Raw genomic sequence first — 19,668 nt, forward strand, 5'->3', positions numbered from 1 at the left:
CCCAGCGACAGACACACTGAACTATAGAGCTCAAATCAACCAATCCCAACTGAGATGGCCACGGTTTATCAGAGAGCACGCCCCGTCCCTACAGCAACCGCTTCCCCCACTGACGGTGGGCGAGAGAGAGAGAGAGAGAGAGAGTAGGGCTAGATGATAAGGAGTGGGATGGTGATGAGAGGTGAATCAGTCATGACCAAGCTCTGAGCTCATACTACGCTAATAAAAGCCCAAAGCCTCGATCATACAACATACATCAGGACAAATCAGAAAATAACAATTAATGGCCAAACTGTAGGTTCATACTTTGAGTTTAGACCAGGACTGTTTGGCCAATGATTCATTTGCATCTCATTTGCAGATGTGGACGGGACACAAGGCCTGTAGATAATATGTGGGACATAATCAAGCAAAATGCGTTCTCCAATCTCAGATACTTAAAGCATCACAACAGATCTCCGAATCCTGACATGTGCTCACACTTATAAAACAACACCAACAGAACATTTCCTGCAGAAAAGCTGGATTGAATTTCACACACTGTAATGAAATCAACCTCCACATCATAGACCTCTCTCTCTCTCTCCTGATACTGCAGATGTGCGCCTTCGTGAAACACGACGATACCATCAGTCAAATGATTCGGGATTGTTCCCAAACAAACGATATTAAAACGGCAAGCATATTGCCACCCACATATGAACATTTTCTCATAATGTAACCCACTTTATGCCATCCCGGATGTATATGATTTGCTCTCTTCAGTTGAACAGCGTGGCATCACGTTGCCTTTTTATATTTGACCAAAATATGTCCCAAATATTCATTAAAGCAACACAAATGACTCATGTGGGTTTAGAAATGTCCTCTGAGGTTACAGGATTCATTTGTGAGAAAAATATATAAGTTGTAAATATATTAAACCATCTGAACTTAACATGGTGGCGCATCGACTCTTTAGGGTTTTCACGTGACTAATTGTTATATCGTGGCTGTCAGACCGAAAGCTCATATCTCCAATATTGCCACTTTACAGGAAATTTTCAATAATAAAATAACAAAAATGAAGGGTGACCGATAGTTAACGTTAAAATAGGTTTCCGTCCAATATCGATGAATATACATCTTTCATCACAGGACAGATGCAAACAAATGACTTTCAATGTTGGATTACTTAAATGGTAACTCAGGATTCTTTTCATTTTAGTCATTTTAAATTAGTTTAATGACGAATGTTGTACCTTTTGGAAGTTCGCCATTGTTGGCTCCAGTATAAAATAACATAATGGCTTTGAATGTAAAATTATTAGATATTGGATCTTTAGATACAACATGCTGCATGTGACTAAATTTAAACCTAATTTTAATTTACTAAAATAATGTCTCTGAAAACAGAACGCTGGAACCACACATGCCAACACACACTCACACAAACACAATGTGCTTCCCTTTGATCAATACCATTCTCTCCAACCCCAGCACGCAAAGACCCCAAATGGAGGCTTGGATGAGAGACCTCCCACCCGCTGCCTTCCAGATCAATAACCAGAGAAGATGAAACTGCTGGAGCTAAGATGAAACACCCAGCGTCAAACATTCGAGTGATGCCGATCCGTCTGAAAACCTGAAGGAACCTTCACACTCTGACGAAAACCTGAAGCAGATGGGTTCAAGTGGCGATCCGGATCCTTTCATATACGCACACCTGCTCCACGCGGCGGCAGCGGGCGTCCAGCGACTGCGGAGTCTGTCTGGCAGGAAGTGGGCTTCCTGTCCGATCTCTAATTGACAACATTGATCTTCTGGTTTCTTAAAAAGTGTTTGCAGCAAAACCGTGGTCATAAAACCGGCAAGGAATGGATCATTCATGAGCATTTCCTTTCTTCTCTTAAAATGGAAGTGGAGGTCCATCTGTCTGTGCAATCACTCATTGAGTCTGACACCAAACACCTGACGAGAGATCAGTCGGACAAAACACAAAATTACTCTTTTATAGCGTTATTAAAGCCCATTTAATCAAAGGTATGTTTTATATTTAATGTGTTTTGCTGTAAAACGGTCAAATATTTAGCTGTCCTTGTTAAGGTCTGATTTCTAGTCTTTATTGTCACTCCCTATTGCAACATAAGGCTTGCCATACCAAACAACAACCTCGACTCATTTAACACTATTAAATATGATTCAAATTAAAATAACAGTGTTAAAATGTTCATTTAACTGTTAAGTTTGCATAATAAAACTATCATCTCTCTTCCTGTCCTTCACCTTTTGACCCGCGCTCAGAGTGACCGCTTTCTCTGTCATTTTCCATAATAACATCTTGATTTTGCTGTGAGGTTCAGTATTTAAAAAGGCTTTCAACCATTCAGATGGCTTCGTTCCATCAGTGCCCTTCAGGACACACTTGTGTTTGAGAGAAGCTCTCTCTCTCTCTCTCTCTCTCTCTCTCTCTCTCTCTCAGTGTGGTGGTGATGTGGGTGGTTATGTTATATAACCTTATGAAAGGACACGGATTCCTAATCTCAAATTAATTTATGAAGAATGAACACCGAACGGAAACGGGAGCAAGAGAACTTACGTCAGGAACACTTAACTGATTCAATACCAACATTCAGTCAATAACATGCATGAATACCAATGTGTGTCAGTACAAGACCACTGACGCCACATCCGACTCCTATAGACACGTAAATACTGTAAGTCCGATATCTCGGAACGGTAACTTCTGGTTGTAAAACAGTCAAAATCTAGAAGAGCACAACTCAATATTACAGGCTTTTCACTGTAAAAAGAAAACATTTTACGGTACATTTTTGGCACCAAAGCTGTCAAAAATTCTTTTTTTTCCGTGATTATTTAAAAAAATTACTTTTGTCAATCGAATCACAGAAAAATACCTTCCAAGATTTACAAGAATAAAAGGGGATAAAGTGTAATGTTACAGGAAAAACTGTAATTTTCTTAATACTTCTGGCAACCCCTACTTTCACAGCATTTTTTAAACATCTTTTGTTGTATTTACAAGGCTTTTTAAAAACTTTTGTAAAATGCTAATGTCCCTTCATATCATGTCTATTCATATCATATGGAAGAAATAAGCGTTAACATTGAGTTTCTCATTTCGTGTTCTACAAAACATCTTTAAATTCTTGAGTTTCGAACGTCATGAAGGCGAGTAAATGGCAGAATGTTTTATATGGATAAACGACTCCTTTAGTGACATGTTGTTGTTTGTACGGTGCAGAAGAGAACATGCTGTACAGTAATGAAGTAAACACTGCAAAATGATGAGACACCGATGTCTCTCTCTCTCTCTTTCCTAACTTTCTCTATTCACTTCCTCTGGCTGTCACACAGTGTACCGCAGATCGATCGTGTTACACAACTCGGCTGCATTTCTTTATTCCCGTATCCCACACACACACACACACACACACACACACACACACACACACACACACACACACACACACACACACACACACACACACACACACACAGGGTGTTTGCTTGCATCCAATATAAGGTGAATATCCCAGTGAAGGGATTTATTTTGTGATAATGACCCGTCAACTGCACATTATCCTGTTTTGATTGTAACAAATGGCCAATCAGAGTTTAGTATAAAACAGAATCGCGTAACAATAGTCTATAAACAGGTCATTGCTATAGGCTTTTGATATGACCGGCCTTTTACTGAATGCTGTAAATCTCATCAAGCGTCCTTTAAAAGCTATGTAAACTATATAGGTGTGTTCTGCCTAAACAATTAACATTAACACCTACTGATCTCTAATGTAAATAAAGCCAGTCAAACAACAGACACAATAAATCAAGAGAAGACATGTCGCTGTAAATGTGACCCACTGACAACTAATAATAACAACTATTAGTTATAAAACAAAAATGTTGCCCAAATAAAGAAACGGCATGCATTTCTGTAAAGTCAAATAGTACTAGTTTACAAATCTAGATAACAATATATAAAATACAACAATGTGGAAATTAGTAAACGAAAAGTTCTAAGGGGTGGCTTGTTATCTCAAAATGACTGAATATTGGCTAATGAATAAGTCTGGTCAATATATTGGAGTAGCTACTACATAAGTATAATAAGTCATTATAATAAAAGTGTTGAGCTGTACTCCCTCATAAACACGTCGAGTGTGACGCACACTCCCTGCGTAGATGAGCACATCATTTCCACACTCCGAACATCCTCCGTGATTTCTGGAGAACGTCTTAAAAAAGCACCTTAACAGTCTGAATCATCCGACCTGGTCACACGACTCCTACACAACAAGCCTCTTCACTGACGCTGAGTGTTTATCTCTGTTAGACACGCTCTCGGACCACATCTAAACAAAGCGCTTTAAAATAGAACCTCAGCGGTAATTTGTGATTCATAAACGCATCGTGAAAGACGGCATAACTGTGACTGCCGTCCTTAAGTGAGAACTGAGGACGAGGGAAGAGAATATTCATCGAACAGAATAAGAAAATGATAAACATTTGAGTAATGCATGTTATGAAGCACTGTGGCCAGAGGACATAACAGAATAACACAAAAAAGATGGTTCTGTTTTAAATGATGAAACTATAGTTTTAAATACATATCATTTTTGGCATGTTGTGATTGTATACACAGTGGAATATACTTCCTTATCTTTTGCTTTGCTGATGATGTTTTCAACCATCTGATAATCTTATAACAGGCCTAATGATGCTGAATAAACCCTCATGCTGGATGATGCCAAGTTACACGGCCGTGCGTTGCCATCCATCCAACAACCAATCAGCTCTCAGAAATTCAGTTCCTGCGGAGCGCTTTGTTCCCTTTCAAGAAGAGATAACGGGAACGCTACTGTCTGTTAGCCAGAAACTCTCTCTCTCTCTTTGTCTAAATGTGAAAGTCTCACTGCACATCAAAAAACAAAAACAAAGTAGCTGATTGGTTAAATCGAAGCATTCTCAACCAATTCAGATGAAGTTTCTGTTTTCCTGTGAGAAAAAAGTCATCATTTCTTTGTACGGCGATGCATTTTAAGTTCAAGAAATGACGATTTAAAGACAACCAAGCAGAAGAGACCGTGATAAATACATTGACGGATCAGGAATAAAGCGCATCCAATAGACTAAGAGTGTCTTACATTCACTCATGAAACTTGTCCTCAATGTCCTACAGCAACAGACTCTCGCTTCACTGCTGGTGGTGAACAGACCATCAACTGATCCGGAAAGACATTTAGCTTGTAATGATGTTATGCTGAATCACAAGACTTGCGTGTAAAAATACGATTCATATCTGACGGTTTAACCTGAAGGAAAAACATCCAGCTGGGTTTCAGTTCCATTTAGATTTTTCAACTCGAGGGCGAGTAGCAATTTTTGTTCCTTCTATTGAATTTTCTCTTTTTTGTTACGGATGAATCTCGGGCAGGTGTGAATACATTGCGGTAAATAAATCATCAAATGAAAATGTGTAGTGTGCGAAGTTTCAGTATGTGCTTCAATAAATGTGGTAAGAGTAGCTTGTGGTAAAATACGACAAAAAGCGGAAACGTTTTTCCTTTGCGTTTTTGAAAAGTTTCACGTACACACGACAGCGTTATCAAAACGATCTGCAGTTACAAGGATCCGAGAAAACGAATAAAAACAATGTATTATGCATGCAGGTCAAGTGGATGGCACTGTTGCGCTATCCAAAAGCGATTTTAATCAAATTTGTTGGGGTGTACGTGTGTTTATTCTTGTGTGCATATAAATACTATGTCTCCGCTGGTTGTAGTAGTGCAGTAGATACACTTTTTGTTAAGAAGTATGTCACGCGGCATTGAGGTCGACATTTTTGTTTGATGAAAACGCGTAAATGCCCACAGACCGAACAGGTAATACGCATGCGTATGACTTCATCGTTTTTGGAAAAACACGCCTTTCTCTATTGGTAAATACCAAGACAATCTGCATGCCAAAACAAAGCACATTAATCATAATACTTATACCCTTGAAAAGGTCTTTTCCTCCCTGTGTTTGTGTGCGGATTCGGGATCAGTGGTGAGCTGCTGCGAGTTTAATCATCGCTGATTGTCTGATTACATTCATGACTAAACATGCAGATATATCGAGTCTGTCAGCTGCTTTACATTAACATTAACCACAGCTGTACGGCCGGACAAATCACATACGCACACTTATATCATCAAACACAATATCAGTAATCTGTCAAAGTATATAATATATATATATTTGCTTTATGTGTTCTGTGATTGTTCGTTTTATACAGTCTGTGTTTAATGTAAGCAAATGTAATTGTATGGAATATTGCTTAGATGGCTTCTCTGTGCACGCTGTTATTTTTTTACGTCACATGCCCTCATGATCATTAACCACAAATACCCAAGTAGGACCTTAAAAATGCTTTAGTCTTTTTGCCATTTGTTAAAAACTACAGCAACTAAAGGTAGTGACCACTAATCTTATGCAGCAACATGACCAGTGCTTGTTGTCTATCCCGTATATAAGGATGGAATTCCAATGACGTTTGGAGGACGTCTGGTGCACAAGATCATGATGGGACCGAGCAGTCATATTTCAGAGCAGAAATCACATTCACTTGAACTTTTTACCCCAGCGGCACATGACAGACGACAAGGTTATCTGAAAGCAAAACTCACAAACAAACACACAGAGGCATGCTGGGAAATCTGCATCTCACCCTCTCCTCCAGGTCCGTCTCTTTGCCGTCGGGCACGTCTTTGGCGACCGGCGGCGTTTTCTTCAGCGCTGGCTCACGGTTCAGGGTGGTGTAGCCCACGTGCTCGTAGATGGGATTGATGGTCATCTTCGATATGTATTCGGCTGCTTTGGTTTCGATGTACAGCGTGATCAGACCGTCTGTGACCAGGTCGTGGATTGACTCGAATCGTTTCTCCCCGACGAAATGCTTCCCATCGTAAAAGAGACGGAAGTTTCGGGTCTGATTCCCAAAGCTGAGAGAAAAACCAAAGAGAGAAAGACTGCGTTGGAACCGAGCGCTATAACAGACAGCTGTGAGGCCATCCAGAAAGAAAACAAGAACAGGGACACACACACGCGCTTAAGATCTCGAGCTGTATCATCTTTCTCTGCTTGGGCTTTTAGTTTTAGTGAGAATGAAGGGTGAAGATATCATATCCTGATCAATATAAAGACCGGATGCACTAAAACACACACACACACACACAGTCCATAGGGTTGAAACATGTCAGGTTAAGAAAGAAATAAAAAATATATTTATCCTGTTTTTCATTATATAACTTATATTATTGAATCCATTCATGTGCAAAGACTCAAAGAATTTATTCTGGATCAATATGAACAATCTCTTTATAAGGTTCAGGTTCCAGTATCTGTGATTTTTATTGGGTCAGGGTGCATATCAGCTTATATCCCAAAAAGTGAAGCCGTCTAGCCCTCCGTATATAGAAACTGATATAATGATCTTACTGCATAACCGCATCAAACAGTATATGATTCAGTTAGTTCGTAGGAAATGACATGTCAACTGAGCATGTTTCCTGTTTGACTTTCATTACGATCCCAGCGAGACAAAACCAGATGTACACACACACACACACACACACACAAACACACCCAAAATCAGATGCTTACACGGTCAAACCTGCATTACACATGCACAACAACAACCACACACAAATTGTGTTAAAGGAGTAACAAACATAAAAACTCTCTCATTCTTTTCTCACACTCATCGCAGATGTATGGTATGGAAAAGGGTGAAAATGACAAGTAAATCAAACGTGTCAAGTGCACTGAAAGATGAAACGCCAGCGAAATGAGTTACACTCAACATTGCTTCTTCATTTACTCTCTGGATCCGTTTCATTTTATTCAATTGGAAACAAGACGTACTGAAAATAAAGACGGTTTCAAAGCATCAACATACGGTAACACCTTCCCATGATAATACTATATCTTATACCTCATCTTTCAAAGATTGAAATCATTTATTTATAGTTCTAATAAAGAGATTTATTATGTATCGATCTTCTGGCTATATCATATGTATGCAGTAGGAAGTTAGACAACAAGTATAGCAATGAAGCATGAATATATGCACAAACAATGAGAGTACATGTAAATGACTGGTGTTATAAACTGGTGTCCATGGGGTCTTTACTGTGGGTCTTCATGGGGTCTTTACTCTCTATTAGATGCACACTGATAGTGTGTTGCGTCTCTGTCTTTAGGTTTGTTCATTCTTGTGCTTGTCTTTGCACTGCGAGTCTCTGGTGACTTCACACCAAAGACTGTATCAAATATGGACGTAGTGTCCGTGACGTCAGCCGTAGGCTTGTGAAGAGTAAAAACTAAGCTTAAAGTAGGCAGAGCCGACAGTCGCCATCTTAGCAGCGCGTCACTCCCGGATAATCGAAAATGGACAAAACGGCGGGACGCGGTCGGAGCCGAGGCGCCTGGTTGCTGAAACCACTTGTCACTCAAGTGGCCACGCACCCAATTCGCAGAATTGTAAGGCTTAAAAAATTGAGCTTCCCTGCTTTACTCCTATTGGTAGTCATTCCCGATGGTCGCTCATCTTTGCTTGGTTTTGAGGAAATCTCAACTTTGTCACGTCGCTAGAAACGCCCACTTCCTGTCACCGGCTCTCCAATGAAATGAATGATATTGCCTTGCTTTGTCGTTGGCGGTTTGAATGCGCCGTAAGCCATTTCTCTCACTAGCAAACTAAGAGGCTGCTTAGGGCCTCGCCAACACCAGGGGCCCCCAAGAGCATGAAATAAATTTTTTCTTGTGATATATTCACGACACGCATCCATTTATTCACGTGGGGCAGTACCAAAACATTTTTCCTGTGGTGTGTGTCAACATTTGTGAAATTACGGACAAAACGCAACATTGCAATATAAAAAAAGTGATGTAGCCAATCAGATGAAAGGAGGCAGGAGTTACTGTCTACAGAGCTGAGCAGTGACCAATCAAATCAAAGAAGACGGAGCTACTGACATCTTGAGCTGTAGTTCAGCAAGAAGCTTCAGTTTTGAAGTTGAACGAGTGATGTGCAACATACGACATACTGTAAGTAACCAAAAACATTCAATCATTGACAACTGTTTAGTGTTTAAGGATAGAAATGTTGAACATCTGACGGTATTCACTGACGCAAATGACAAAATATATGTCTTTTACTGTATTTGATTCATGTCATTTATAATTATCTGTCAATTCAGCGTCTTATTTGCGATACGGTTAAGAATAATTGTGTGCATATTGTAATTTATTAAATATAATGAATAAATAATAATCAAGTAGATTCACTAAATAAAAAAATAAAAAGATTAAATCATCCTCAAGGGCTGTGTGGCTTTAAAATTGGGGGCCCCTAAATAAAATTCTGCTCAGGGCCCCGTAAAGGCTTGGTCCGGTCCTGCTCACTAATGTATTGGTTTTGCTTCGAAGACATTAGGAGACGTCTGGATTATTTCAAAGATGGATGTGCCGTGGTGAGACCCATACCGTACGAAAGACATCATGACGAAACGACAACATTTCACGACACGTCCCAAAAAAGTGGCTGTGAAATAAGGCCCCACCCACAATGACATAAAAACATTTAACGCTTACACTTAGTCCATCCCACATTTAAATACTATTGTAAAGCAACGTCCACAGCGACATCACACCGGGTGAGTAATAGTTAACACTAGTAAACCTGCTCCGGTCTATTAAACGTCTTTCAACCCCACAGCAAACAATACAAATCTTTGCTGACGAAACTGTGCCTTCAGTTTTTGCTTCGCACATGGAGACACACAGAAAACACATAGATGCTGAGAATGTAATGTCCTTAAAGCCTGTTGGCAAAAGAGTTCTTTGATGTTAAAGCTCTTGAGCACAGAACAGACGCTGTTCTCCGAGGTACCACATGCCTGAGGAACAGCACTACAAACACACAGAGAATCAGACTGGAAAGCCGGAACGTGTGGTGTGTAGCAGTGTGTGTCCATCTGCTCAAGTGAGCCGATTAAAGGGATTACCTTAACGTCTCGGACACAAACACACACACACGTTTTCATGATGAGCACGTCCATTGTTTTAACAATGATTTCCATTTCCATACTATGGCAATTATATACGAAACTTGATCATGCGGTTGTGTTCATCTAAACTTGTGTTTTCCATGAATGTCAATGTTTGGCAGAAGTGATGGATTCTTCAATGTTGACAAAGAGAAGGATGATAAGACAAACTGTCCCATGGTTCCCTTTTTTTTGCAACAAGTTGAATGGCAATGTTTTTACTTATTGCAAAGATAGACACAACACACGCAAATCCTTAATTTTGTGCTGAGAACATACAAAAATACATACTATGTAAATATAATTTTGTTGTCATTAATCACGTTCTTTGCAAAACCAGCAGAACTCTCTGGGGTCATATGTGATATTCTTCCCACTTTTCGAATACAACATTAGACATTTAGTTAAAGTATTAAAGTACACTTCGGTGTTGAGCAAAGGCAGACGCTCATTCTGTAAGCTGGTGGAAAATACGGATGAAGTGTACCGTAGAGCTAAGGTGTATGTGCCGGGCTGTCTCTGGCTCTCTCTGATCAGATAACTTCCCTCGGCCACACTGAGCAGCTGGTCTGCGTCCTCTCTAGAGATCATCCCATGATACCTTCACAGGGAACCAATCAGAAACAAAACATCTCAAACAATATCGGACAACAGTTTGGTCCCATGTATTACTATACAGTACGAGAACACACAACTCTACCTATAAAATACTTACTCTCTTCCATAGTATTTGGGTCGGTTTTCATCCTGTGAAGAGAAGAGACATCAATAGCAATAATAAAATCACCACCACACAATCAAAATACTCATCTGGAGAACACACATCACCACCACCATGGTTTTGAGATAGACGGACAGAACCTTGTCATTTCAAGGCGACGACATGTGAACACATCATCAAGGTGTGGATGTGAGTTTCATGTGCGAGGTCATAGCCTTCCATAACCAACAGCTTCAAAACATCATATACTTCATAAAGCGCACACCACGCCGACAGGGTATCATGTAACCAGCATCATAAAAGAACTAAATGAATACAGTATAACTGATGTACAGATGGACTAAATACTGTCCAACATAGAGATCAACAGTCATTTATACAAGTTAAATATTGATCCGAGGTGAAATAATGTGTGAAGAAAGAGAATATGAAATTATTGAGATTTCACATTCGAAAGGAAACAGCCGTGTATTTTGGATGCTTGTCCGTTGGTGACACTTAACCCATGTTTCCACAATAGCAGCTGAAAACACCCGAGCTGAACAGATACATTAACATAACAAACCCCACAACACACTCTCTATGATTAACCCTGAGAGAGAGAGAGAGAGAGAGAGAGAGAGAGAGAGAGAGAGAGAGAGAGAGAGCAAGCGAGCGAGTGCGAGTGCGAGAGCACGAGCGAGCGAGAGAGAGCACGAGCGAGCGAGAGAGAGCACGAGCGAGCGAGAGAGCAAGCGAGCGAGCGAGAAAGAACACGAGCGAGCGAGAGAGTGCGAGTGAGAGAGCACGCGCGAGCGAGGGAGAGCGAGCGAGGAAGACAAGAGAGCGAGAGAGGAGAGCAAGCGAGCGAGCAAGAGAGAGAGGGAGAGAGAGAGGAGAGCAAGCGAGCAAGAGAGAGCGAGAGAGAGCGAGCGAGAGATAGAGAGAGAGAGCAAGCGAGAGAGAGAGAGGGAGCGAGCGAGGGAAAGAGAGAGGAGAGCAAGCGAGCGAGCAAGAGAGAGAGGGAGAGAGAGAGGAGAGCAAGCGAGCAAGAGAGAGCGAGAGAGAGCGAGCGAGAGATAGAGAGAGAGAGCAAGCGAGAGAGAGAGAGGGAGCGAGCGAGGGAAAGAGAGAGGAGAGCAAGCGAGCGAGCAAGAGAGAGAGGGAGAGAGAGAGGAGAGCAAGCGAGCAAGAGAGAGCGAGAGAGAGCGAGAGAGAGAGAGGGAGCGAGCGAGGGAAAGAGAGAGGAGAGCAAGCGAGCAAGAGAGAGCGAGAGAGAGACGGAGCGAGTGAGGGAGAGAGAGCCATAGCGAGAGAGGAACAGAACTGATGGAGATTGACTGATTTATAAAGCATCTAGCAGCTTTGCATTCACAATACAGTCTCATCGTCCCTTCCCCCAGCCTCACTTCAAAACAACAAGGACAAAGAAAAGTCGTATTATCACAGTTACAAAAAACAATCAGTGCACTCCCCTCAAATACTGTAAATAATACAGAAGAGAATAAAGATGTGTTTTCTAACATAATGAAACACAATCCAGACAACGAGAAGTGTCAGTCAGGGAATGATAGAGTGCTGCTGGGTAAACACGCCGTTTCCTGAGGAGAACACAGGCAGAAAAGGGTCCGTGAAGCGATGTTGGGTGTTATTGTGTTTGTGTGCTGGAGGTGAGATGACCGACGGGGTAATAAAATCAGCTAATGAGGGGAATCAGCAACACAGTACAGCCGATCAATCACTGAAAGCCTGAGTTTAACATGCGTGTGTGTGTGCTGAGCGAGCACTTGTGTTGAAAGCATGTGATCTTGTCTGGGGTTCTCTCAACTGCCCTAAATGACCCAATCACAACAGGAAAATGCAAAACATGTTGCTTGTTTGGTACAGATAATAATTATTTTTCCTTATTAATCAAGTTTTCCTGCTGAAATCATCAATGCCGCGTGAACGTCACAATGGCTCCAAATGGACAGATGTTATTTTCAAAGGGGCTTCTTAAATACCTTCCCATATTTGCCATTGGTTGGCCAGGCGTGCAGCGCTCACACCATTGGCTGAACCAGAAGATAACATTAAGCACTATTCGCTGTCAGCCACTATTCATTATTTGTGAACACACAAATCTGTCTGATAACAGGGTGATTCTCACAAAGTCCTGGTTTCCACAATGTCAAACATCGTTTTTTTAAATACTTGCGTCCTCGAATTGTCTTTCTGGGCATAAAAAAGATCAAGCATTCATTTCAAAACTTGAACACGTGTTTGAACATTGATATCAAATATCATATCAAAATAATATGAAGACTTATTAGACGACTTAAGTTTACCAAATGCAGACCTTTTAAGAGGAAAATCTGTTTACTTTCGGTTTTAAATGTCACGTTCAAATGTCACGCACGGGCAATTTGGTTGAATCATTTGTAAATATAATGTCATACAAGTTATTAAAAGACAAATTTAGAATGAACTGTCTCTGGGATTTGCTGCATCCGGTTTACCATGTGTTATTAGTTCTGAACCGTTGTTATCTGGGAATAACCAACCTACAAAAGTCGCAACTGGCCAATCAGAATCAAGCATTCCAACGAGCCGTGTAATAAAAAAAGACAATAATGCCCAAAATAAAGCTGCTTAAAATGTTCTCCACAGCGATGCCATAGAAGAACCAATGGGGTTCTTCAGATATGAAGGGTTCCTTATACAACCATTTAGACCGAAAAGGTTCTTCTATGGTGTGGTGATGAGGCCACTGATCTGCATGCTCTGAATAAGATGAAAAATTGGGGGCCGTTTGAAGGGGATTATACGGTGTTAAACCTCTTGCCACAATAACCCCTCCACAAACACAGATAAGTGGCAGCAGCCCAGAGCAGAAAACGGCCCGGAACGAATCCTTAAGAAGCTCTTGAGATAAACACGAAGAGCGACGGGCATCTGTTTAATGTTAATCCCGCACTAATTATGAAGAGGTCCGGTCAGCGGGGGGACGGGGGGGATACCTACTGAATCCGGCTAACAACAGGAGGCATAAGACTTAACCCACAGTCAGCACATCAACATCCTATTAAAATTAAAAGGCCGTCTGCGTCTGTACAGTTACTGATGCACATATTGTTTATCATTCAGAGAGAACATCACAGTAAAACACAGACTGTAACACAAAGACACTGTGCATTTACAATGTGCTCATGGAGAGAAGGACTGCTGATGCATATTAATGAATCACAACGCATGCGGTTGAAATATCCGTTACACACTGTTCATATGCTGACCAAAAATATATATGTCTGGTAATATTCATGAATATTTTGTCAGTTGTTTGCATTTAGGAAAACCGAAGTTCTATATTAACTGAGATATCAGGCATGGCGCACATTTTTATTACTGCAATATAAAAAATATCCGTTTTAAATCGACAGAAATACATTCTGTATTGCCTTCGTGCTAGTTTTACTAAATCGTATTGCAGTTGAAAATAAAACTCATTAGAATCACAATTGAAGAACTAATTAAACACAAACACACATCAAATCAAAACGTCTAGACACGTTACACTAATGGATATTGGGGGAAATGTGCTTAATTGTGATGACAATAATGCCACAATCAAAAAGAAATCTATTATAAGCTTCGTTTTATTAAAATATTTCATTTTTGTCTTTTTATTAGGGGTGACCTATGAGATATATTTATACATATACACAGATATAGGTAAAAAAAAAAACACTTCCGCAAACTGTGACCATTAGACCTCATAATTAATATTCATCAGCTGAGATGGCAGAAAATGGCAGACAGGCCAATGAGTTCGCCCCAGAGGGGGTCCTTTTGCTCCCATATGTAAAGCAGAGATGGACCACAAGCATTTTCCTGCAGAAATAAACGACTATGATACAGATGAATAATTCAAACCAGTATCTCGCGCTTTAATTACAGCCGTTATCTCTCCGGCTAATCTTGGAGGGCTGCCGGGAGTGTGCGCGAGAGGGGGGGAATCTGTACCACTTGCGTCTGCTGTGTTTATGTTGTATATTGTGCCTCTGGAGACTGCTGCCAGTCTAGACCATCACGCAATTAAAACATGCATTTGTAATTCAATGAAGATGCTTGACCTAAATAATATTCTGGTTGATATTGAACCTTTCCTCGATAAAACAATATCAACAAACTACATGAACTAGAAGCCATAACTGAATGAACCACCGGAATGCCTCAACGTGATGTTTTTAGGTACGTTGAACAGTTTAATATTTGTTGAGGATCTTCAATTCAGTACTACACATATAAATCATACATTTTCTATTAAGCACAGGCGTTGGAAACCAGTGTAATAAGGGGAGATGAGGCATTCTTATTCCTACGGATCTCAACACTACTCCGGTGGGTCTGTGAAGATATTATCATCTTTCTTACCGTAAACAAATTTGCAACTTGATGTTTAGCTATCAGGTTATTTTCATTTTTTTATTCCTGTGTCTGAAATCGAACACTTTCCTTCTACATAATACAAAAAATGTTTAATCCTTGTTAAATTGAATCCTTGTTAAATTTGATTTCCTGAACAATACCTGATGAAATGATCTTCATGGGGTGTTGTTAGTACATCATAGTGGAGCCAAACAAAGGGGTCACGTGAAAATAAAAAATAAACGGGAAGGATGTAGTATGTTAGGAATGTTCTCACCTACAAATATGATATAAAACATACTAACTTAACGTAGTTAAGGTACATCATCTAATATGTTTCTATGCTCTCTCCACTCACCTCAGATATGCAGGTGACTCTGCGTGGATGTGGCGCCTCCTGCTGGAGCTGATACACTATTACAACAACACAGGACAATCGTTTCAGGATCACATAAATGAAAATCATACATCATATCTCAATGCGTATTTCTACAGAGTTTGGCACGACAGGATCACGTTCTTATCTAGACTATAAATGACTTTTTACTATAAAAAAACAACATACTATTTGCACAATGCTGTTAAAATAGTTGACAAAATACTTACAATAGGACTTCCACACAGGGGGTCGGAATTCATCATTATCTGACAGAAATAAGACAAGCATAAAAATGCCATTCATTAAAAACGTCACATTTGCTTACAAGTATATAAAAGGCATTCTAGTATCGTGTTGTGCTTACCTTAATTTTTCTAATACATTGTATAGCTTATCAAACACGTATTTTTATTTACACGATTATTGTGTACAATACATGTTTATTAAAGCCAAAGAAAGCGTCAGCAGTGCTGTTCACGTGAACTTTGTGTCGTCATAGTTTGTGTACCGATAGCGTGACGCTGCCCTCTGCTGGACTACACAAAACATGCAAGTACGTTATTAGTTTAAAACTACTTCACTTTAGATTGTTTACTTACCAAAATGCTGTAAACAGTATTATTTGCCAATAAAAGCTTAAGGAAACAAATATCATAGAAGATTACACGTGCATCTACAAAAACGTCAATCCTCGCGGGTCATGGGGTGCTGAAGTTGCGAATCATCTTGAACGGGGTGACATACTGCATTTATAGATTTATAAATGGCTGCCAGAGTACCCTTAAGAACGATCATATACGTGCCGTTTAGGTACACATTTGTAATTGGAAACCACTATGTACCTTTGGGGTACGCCAGTTCATAGCTAAATATATGGTTTTATGTCATCTAGAGATATTTCAGAGTTCTCTAATTGTAGTGATGGCGTTTATAAGATAAATACAAAAAAACACTTCTGCGTGATCTAACTATATATAGTAAATAAAAAACATTGCAGTGTGCGTATTCACTCCGTAAAGGTTTAAACATGAGTTTGATATGATTTTGTGAGCTGCCAATAAGCAATATTGGTTCACCTGTGTCCCTAAAGCACTCTGAAACACCTCCAATTGATATAAATCCATACAGTGCGGTATCAATCATATATATCTATAACAAATCATATTACACGGTGAATCAGAATACACGAGCCGCTAAAAGCATATGTACTGTATTTACAGGAGCTGACAGAAAGATGTCTCTTCGGTGTGTTCATTCAAGGGTTAATGGATGCTAGCAGGAAAACACTTTTGCAAGACCCCGCAGTAAGCACTTCATAAACAATAGAACACAGAGAGAGGGAGAGGCCCTTCAGATGACTACAGTCTTGGCCCCCCTCCATATACTGCAGCCCCCTCATTACACTATCTCACTCTCACTCCCCTCTTCCTTTCACAGAACAAAACAACCATGAAATCTATTGTTTCTCACGTAAAAGTACTTCCAAGCATTTTCATGTATTCAATGCACGAAATATCATCACAGATGCTGTAAGGCTTTCTATTTGGCGCACGAGGCCTTTCGTCACTCATTATCTTTGCGTCTATGATTCAGCATTAAATATGACGTCTGCTTCCTTATCCGAAGATAAAGAGATCCGGGGAAGCGCGCACAGTTCCTCTCGCTCGCCTCACCAACAAGTGTCTGAGACTGTGTGCCACATTAAACGTGTATGTGTCACGTGTGTGTGTGTGACATCTGAGCAGTCGCTATCTGTCCATCTCTGATGTTTATCGTTTACCTGAAGCGACAATCTGTTGTTATCATTGCGACAAACAAAGCAAACCTCGAGGACACAGTCACGAAGAAAGATAAATGATATGTGAATGTCAGTGCCATTGCTATAAAGTTAGACTGCGGTATGAAGTCGGTTATTTAGGAAACATGATCTATATGATCAGATATCATCATTTAGAAACATTACACGCGACACGTTTATCCCCAACACGCACGATCCAGTGTGCGCGTGCAGTGTTACAATGTAACACACACACACACACGCGTATGTGTTTATACACACACACACACACACACGATCCAGTGTGCGCGTGCAGTGTTACAATGTAACACACACACACACGTATGTGTTTATACACACACGCCGCGATCTCCAACTCGCGTTCGTTTGCAAACTCCAAATAAAAGTGATCACATGAGATCGACTCACCAAACACATGGATGGCCATTGCGGAGATCCGTCGGACAAAGGTTTTAACAACACGCACACACTCGGTGTTCTTCTTCCGTTCACGATGTCTGTTATTCGCCGAGAAAACACGACAATGGCACGTGCACTTTCAACGCAACTGGCGTTGTTTAATCGTCTGACGCGACAGTCCGGCATAAACGGCGAGTAATCCGCCGTTACAAACTGTTGCCGAGCTCAATTCTGATCCCTGACTAACAGAGACGATTCAAGCGCGAGCGCACGGTATCTCACGCATTTAGAGTCGGGTGCTCCAGTCCGATCATTTCTTTGGCACTTTCTGTCGGCTAAAGCTGTGATTCACTCCTTACATCCCGACACTGAAGTCGCCATCTTGTGTGAGCACACGACCCACATGATCCACACACGCGCTCATCTCCAGGGGCCGCAGCCTCCTCATGCCGTTGCTATGGAGACCTCTTCTATCTGTGATGCTGTTTATATGCCTGGAAAACATCACAACCTGTTACTGTATTTAATGGGTTGTGTGTAAACTGGGTTTGTAAATCTTCATTTACATCGTATAACCAAATGCGAAGTGGGTTAAAACTCTTAAAAATGTGTATGTAAATACAAAATATGAAATAGGATTTCATTATGTAAAAGCTTTTTCAGAACTAAGCTTGTTTTCTCTGAACTTTTTATCAAAAAATTGTCATTTTTACTGGATGTGGATGTCAATTATCTAATAGGTCTAATGTTTTTCTAATAAAGAGTATTTAAGTAAAACAATTATTTTTGTTTTATTCTGTGAACTACTAAAAATATTTCTCCCAAATTTCAAATGAAAAATGTTCTACTTGCATTTATTTGCTGAAAATGAAAACTGGAGAAACAAGTTTGTTTGTTTGCAAATACTGCAAAAAATAAACAAGTTCATATTCACCTTTAACCTACAGAGCAGTATTTCTGCGTGTATTTAGAAGAAAATTAAGGTGCTTAAAAGGTTTTTTCACAGTGATGCTATAGAAAACCCATTTTTGATTCCACAAAGAACCATTAAGAAACCATCTCTTTCTTCATTTTTTTATATCTGAAGAACCTTTTTCGCCACAAAGAAACTTTTTGTGAAGCCGAAAGGTTCTTCAGATGTTAAAGGTTCTTTATGGAACCAAAAGTCACTCCAATGGCACCGAAGAACATTTTGAAGCACCTTTATTTTATGATTGTATGATGTGTCAAAACACTGCAGTTTAAGTAGGTTTTAACAAAATCTCCAATTCCCCAGATGGTTATTGTATTGTTCTGACCCGCAGGAGTGCACACGCTACAGGAAGTTCAGACAAGAGGCACCAGCAGAGGACATGAGCCGCTGACACCACAGTCATTGTTCAGCCCTCATTTCCGGCCCTTGAATAAAAAGGGAATATACTGTCTGCTGATATTACAAGAGGAAACAGTGTCTCTTGTATAAAGTATGAGATAATGGGCTATTTATATATATATAATTTTGTTATTATATATCTTTGCTTATATATGTGTATGTGTAGATGTTCCCTCTTTCTTTGAACAGAGAGTAATAACAATAAAGATATATTCTATTTTATTCCGAGAATAGAAAAAATATATAGTTTAATTTGTTGTTTAGGACAAGTGCTCTGGCTCTAATAATGAATAATCTCAAAAGTAAAACTACTTATTGAATGTGTCCAAAATTGCATATTTGCTCAATTTAAGCAGTCTATAATAAATAGTGCGAGTAGCGTTCTCATATTTAAGATGCCAACAAGATTAAGTGATCTTCAGATAGCCGGATTATACACCGACTCAAACTAAAAACGAAAGTGTGGAATGCTGGGCACTTCAAGTACTCAAAGGTTGCAATTTTGCTTTTGTAGCG

At 40.0% G+C, this 19,668-nt stretch overlaps 1 protein-coding gene across 1 annotated transcript in view; it reads right to left on the bottom strand.

Moving 5' to 3' along the window:
- Positions 1-18,207, bottom strand: part of chn1 (chimerin 1) — a 26,408-nt gene extending 8,201 nt beyond the window's left edge. Inside the window, exons 1-6 of the mRNA XM_079463996.1 lie at positions 17,790-18,207; positions 15,811-15,849; positions 15,563-15,618; positions 10,813-10,844; positions 10,585-10,698; positions 6,716-6,989 (exon numbers count right to left, since the gene is read on the bottom strand). Of these exons, the coding sequence (XP_079320122.1) occupies positions 6,716-6,989; positions 10,585-10,698; positions 10,813-10,844; positions 15,563-15,618; positions 15,811-15,849; positions 17,790-17,808 (534 nt within the window). The 5' untranslated portion in view covers positions 17,809-18,207. The remainder of the gene's footprint in view (positions 1-6,715; positions 6,990-10,584; positions 10,699-10,812; positions 10,845-15,562; positions 15,619-15,810; positions 15,850-17,789) is intronic.
- Positions 18,208-19,668: the final 1,461 nt, after the last annotated feature.

The sequence above is a fragment of the Barbatula barbatula genome (genome assembly GCF_947034865.1).
Source record: "Barbatula barbatula genome assembly, chromosome: 9".
In the NCBI taxonomy this organism is placed as follows: domain Eukaryota; kingdom Metazoa; phylum Chordata; class Actinopteri; order Cypriniformes; family Nemacheilidae; genus Barbatula; species Barbatula barbatula.